Raw genomic sequence first — 4,298 nt, forward strand, 5'->3', positions numbered from 1 at the left:
AGCCGATTTTCGCCAGCAAAGGGAAGTGCTCCCTGGCAGTATTTCTATGCGTCAAATGGTTAGTTCTGCAAACAGCTTCAGGGAAGACTAATGAGAGCAGGGGAATGAGGATTCAGCCTCTCAAGTACTGTAGTTGTTGAGGTGTAATGACTGCATTTCACCATAGTATGGAGTGGACTGTAGCAGAACTGAGCCTGTTTAGGTCTTGTTTCTTTTGCTCTTTCAGCCATGAAGTAATCAACATCAATCTGAAGAACAAACCTGACTGGTTCTTTGAGAAGAACCCTTTTGGGCTGGTTCCTGTTCTGGAGACCAGCAAGGGCCAGCTGATATATGAGTCGCCAATCGCTTGCGAATATTTGGATGAAGCATTTCCAGGGAAGAAGTTGATGCCTTCAGACCCATATGAGCGAGCCTTTCAGAAGATGCTCTTGGAACACTTCTCAAAGGTACTGTGTGATCTGGGTGGGATTGTGTTTCTTACTTTACTATAGCGCTAAAACCTGCACCTCTGTTGCCAATGCTGCTTTTGTCCCTTAAGAGAGAGGTCTTGTGCCTGGAAGAAGCATTTAAATAACCAAAGGGGTTATTTGGGGTCTCTTGCTGTGAGCGTGTACAAACCACTGTGCAACTGAGTTGCTCCCAGCATTTATGTATGGGGATGGATTCAGGAAGACAGCCAAGCTAGTGACAATATATATGAATGAGGCAGTATTTTGAGCATCCTGCAATAGAGGAAAAGTTAACAGACCAAATTAGCTGAATGCTTGAGACCTAGACAGTGACAATTTTGATCTAAGCCTTTCTGTACAAAGTACTGCAGGAGAGTGCCTGACAGAGAGCTTACAATCATGTACAAGAGATGGCAGGTGGCTGTAGACATGGGACATGTGTAAGGAGACTGGTTTTGTATCTCAGTAGGGGTTGGAGGTGGACACTGTGGCTGACTGGAAGTAACCTCTCTGTACCCTAAACATAGATAATAAAAGCAAGTGCTTTGAAGGGTCTAGGAGGTGAATGAAGTCAGCTTGGATATGAGGCAGCAGAGGAGAGGAAGCCATGGAAGCTGCAAAGAGATGTGGACAAAGAAGGGAGGAGATACTTATAGAATCATAGAATGGTTTGGGTTAGGAGGGACCTTTAAAGGCCATCTAGTCCAACTCCCCTGCAATGAGCAGGGACATCTTCATCTAGATCAGGTTGCTCAGAGCCCCGTCCAATCTGACCTTGAATGTTTCTGCACATGGGGCACCTACCACCTCTCTGGGCAACCTGTGCCAGGGTTTCACCACCTTGATTGTGAAAAATTTCTTCCTTATATTTAGTCTAAATTTACCCTCTTTTAGGTTAAAATCATTACTTCTTGTCCTAGTGCAACAGGCCTTGCTAAACAGTCTGTCTTCATCTTTCTTGTAAGCCCCCTTTCAGTCCTGGAAGGCTGCAATAAGGTCTCCCTGGCGCCTTCTCTTCTCCAGGCTGAACAACCCCAACTCTCTGAGCCTTTCTTCATAGGAGAGGTGTTCCACCCTTCTGGTCATTTTTGTGGCCTCCTCTGGACCTACTCCAACAGGTCCATGTCTGTCTTGTGCTGAGGGCTCCAGAGCTGGATGCAGTACTGCAGGCGTTGTCTCACCAGAGCAGAGGAGAGGGAAAGAATCCCCTCCCTCGACCTGCTGGCCACACTTTTTCTGATGCGTCCCAGGATATGGTTGGCCCTCTGGGCTGCGAGCGCACATTGCCGGCTCATGTCCAGCTTTTCATCCACTGGTACCCCTAAGTCCCTCTTGGCAGGGCTGCTCCATTTACATCAAGCCCTTCTGAATAGGCATGATGGGAAGAGGGTTATGGGGAAGCATGTTATAAGAAATGAAACGTGCACTGAATGTTGGTTGTATGAATGACGAGATCTTAGAAAAATGTTTGTCTGTGAGCTTTTTAGAATGTAAATTAGTTAAGCTTGGCCACTGGGCAACTTTCTGGTACTACATGCTAATTTCTCTAGCAATTACCAAATTAGAAAATGCACAGGTTTGTAGAAGGCTGCATATTTCTTTCTTAAAGTATCTTAAATGTTAATAATTGAAGTGCATTTGGATTTCAGAAATGTGTAACTAGGCAAAGAGTACCACTCTGTAGTTGTCACTGCGTTGCCACTTGTGCAAATGGGAAACATGCCCTTCTTTTCATGGTTCTTATCTTATTACAAGACTAAAAATCGTTAGTATTTGCATTCATTCTTCTTGTAAGCCTTTGCTTTACCTTTTCTGAAGTAGAAAATATTTTTATTAATGAACTTTATTTAACTCTTTAAAGTTAAAGATTCAAGATTTAACTTGCATCTAGTATCTGAACATCTTAAGCTCTGAGTGATTTGTATTATTGTAATAGGAACATTAAAACCTTTGTCCTTTCCTTTGTATAGATAACACCCATAGTTTTCAAGTATTTTGTGGCAGTCAAAGATGAGCAGGACACCTTGGCACTGAAAGCAGAGATTGCTGAAAAGTTTGGCAAACTTGAAGAGGTAAGAGTATTCAATGATAAATGAGTGGGTTGCCAGTCATTGTACGATCCCCTTTTTGTTTCATGCTTTGGCCTTTGGAGCTGTATCTCTTCTTGTTCTGTTGGTAGTTATAGCAATGAACGATCTTTCAGTCTACTCCCCCCAGCCTAGGATGCACAACAGTGCCATTAGAGTAGATTCCTAGTAGCTAAACTAAACTTCATCTGTATGATGAAGGCTGTGTGGACTTATGGAGATTTTTGGATTCTAGCTGACTGCTGTTGTCTTAGATCTTTGTTGTGCTTTAAATGTAAGGAGGCCTTGCAGCATGTTCTGAGAGCCAGAACTGAGGAATCTGAGCTGCCGAAAAGCATCTGTGTAGCTCTGCTGAAATCAGTGCAGACATGCAGGTGACAAAATAAGCTCTTGAACAAAAAAGATTTTTAACTTGGGGGGGGGCGTGCAGAGAGGGGAGCAGAATGTAATCTGTCCATTGCAGAAATCCAGTGCTGGGCTATGTTCTGCTACAGTGGTGTAATGCAACTTCAGCAGAGCTCCAGGAAGTGTCAGGTGGCTTTGCTGTATTAGCAACTTCACAATACTGATTTAGTGTCAGCAGTGGTTCTTGGCTAATCTGAACAGCCGTCAGATTATCATGCCATTATCATGAATCCATTCCTTTTTGTGTTTTAGCAGACACAACTACTGCTAGTCTGGCTCAATCAAGAAGAATTCCTGCATTGTGTTTCTCTGCTGGTGCAAAGCTGCCAATAGTTTTCTAGTATCTTCCTAATTCTCCTAACAGTCCTGTGCATTCTGCTTCCCCACCCCCTTGACTTGCCAAAGTGAAATTGTTTTCAGAGTAGTCTGTCTGACCAGGCTGATGCTGGAGTAGTGCAGATGACAAATGAGTTCTTAGGGGAAGCTATGTGTGTTTCACTTCCCTGAAATATAGATCTATTAAACATTAAGGAAGAATTAACCTTCTTCCTGCTTTATTAATGTGGTGAAATACTTGCTGCTCCTTCAGTGTTTCTGTTTTACTGTACTCTGAAGGATTTTGCAGCAGCAGCTGAAGGTCAGCTGAGGATGGGAGGAAGGAACAGAGCCATGCAAACCTCACTCAGCCTATTGCAAGAGATACTCAAGGAGGGAAGTGTTGTGAAACGCTGCTCCATTTAGTTTGCTGCTACCCGACAGAGGGAGCTGTGTTCCCGTGTCTGGGACTGTGCAACTGCCAGGTTATATTCTGCCAGACACCTGGTAATTCAAACAGCTTGATGCTTCCTGAAGGACTGCTTTAAAATTTCTGCTAGGTCATGGGGGTTAGGGGACGGGGAGTAAATACCGTAGGAGTGTTGTCCAAATTTGTTGTGTGTTTTTTTTGAAGATGAAGATTTGTAAGGTCTTCGAGTTCCATGTTTAAAATGCCAAAGTGCCTAAAATCAGGGTGACTAGTCTTATGAAAGAAGAGGCTGAGCTCTGGATGTTCCGTAAAGCATGTTAAACTTGGATGACTGTGGCACTTGAAATGTATCAGAAACATAAATGTAACAGGAGAACTTGCTGTATTCTTTGCATCCTTGCTTTCCGTGCTGAGCTGTGGGGATCTCTTTCTGGTGTATGTGTATGTTATATTTCCTGCCTGTTCCCTTTGCACCTGTAATCAAATCCAGTTCTGGATGTAATGTTGGAAATGCTTTCCTGACACCATTTGACCTCAAGTGCCATGGGAAAAGAGTCCCTGCTAAAGTGGTGTTGTAGTTTACCTGGTTGTTAAATGTATTTATTATTA

The 4,298-nt window shown here is 43.4% G+C and overlaps 1 protein-coding gene across 1 annotated transcript; it reads left to right on the top strand.

The window, feature by feature from the left end:
- Window positions 1-226: 226 nt before the first annotated feature.
- Window positions 227-2,950, top strand: LOC104621297 (glutathione S-transferase omega-1-like; the record flags this gene model as incomplete). Its single annotated transcript, XM_010287746.1, has 3 exons — window positions 227-449; window positions 2,423-2,524; window positions 2,927-2,950. Coding segments are annotated over 3 exons (349 nt in total), but the record flags the coding sequence as incomplete, so codon positions are not given.
- Between the last annotated feature and the right edge of the window lie 1,348 nt (window positions 2,951-4,298).

The sequence above is a fragment of the Phaethon lepturus genome, unplaced genomic scaffold (assembly GCF_000687285.1).
Source record: "Phaethon lepturus isolate BGI_N335 unplaced genomic scaffold, ASM68728v1 scaffold21175, whole genome shotgun sequence".
Lineage (NCBI taxonomy): Eukaryota > Metazoa > Chordata > Aves > Phaethontiformes > Phaethontidae > Phaethon > Phaethon lepturus.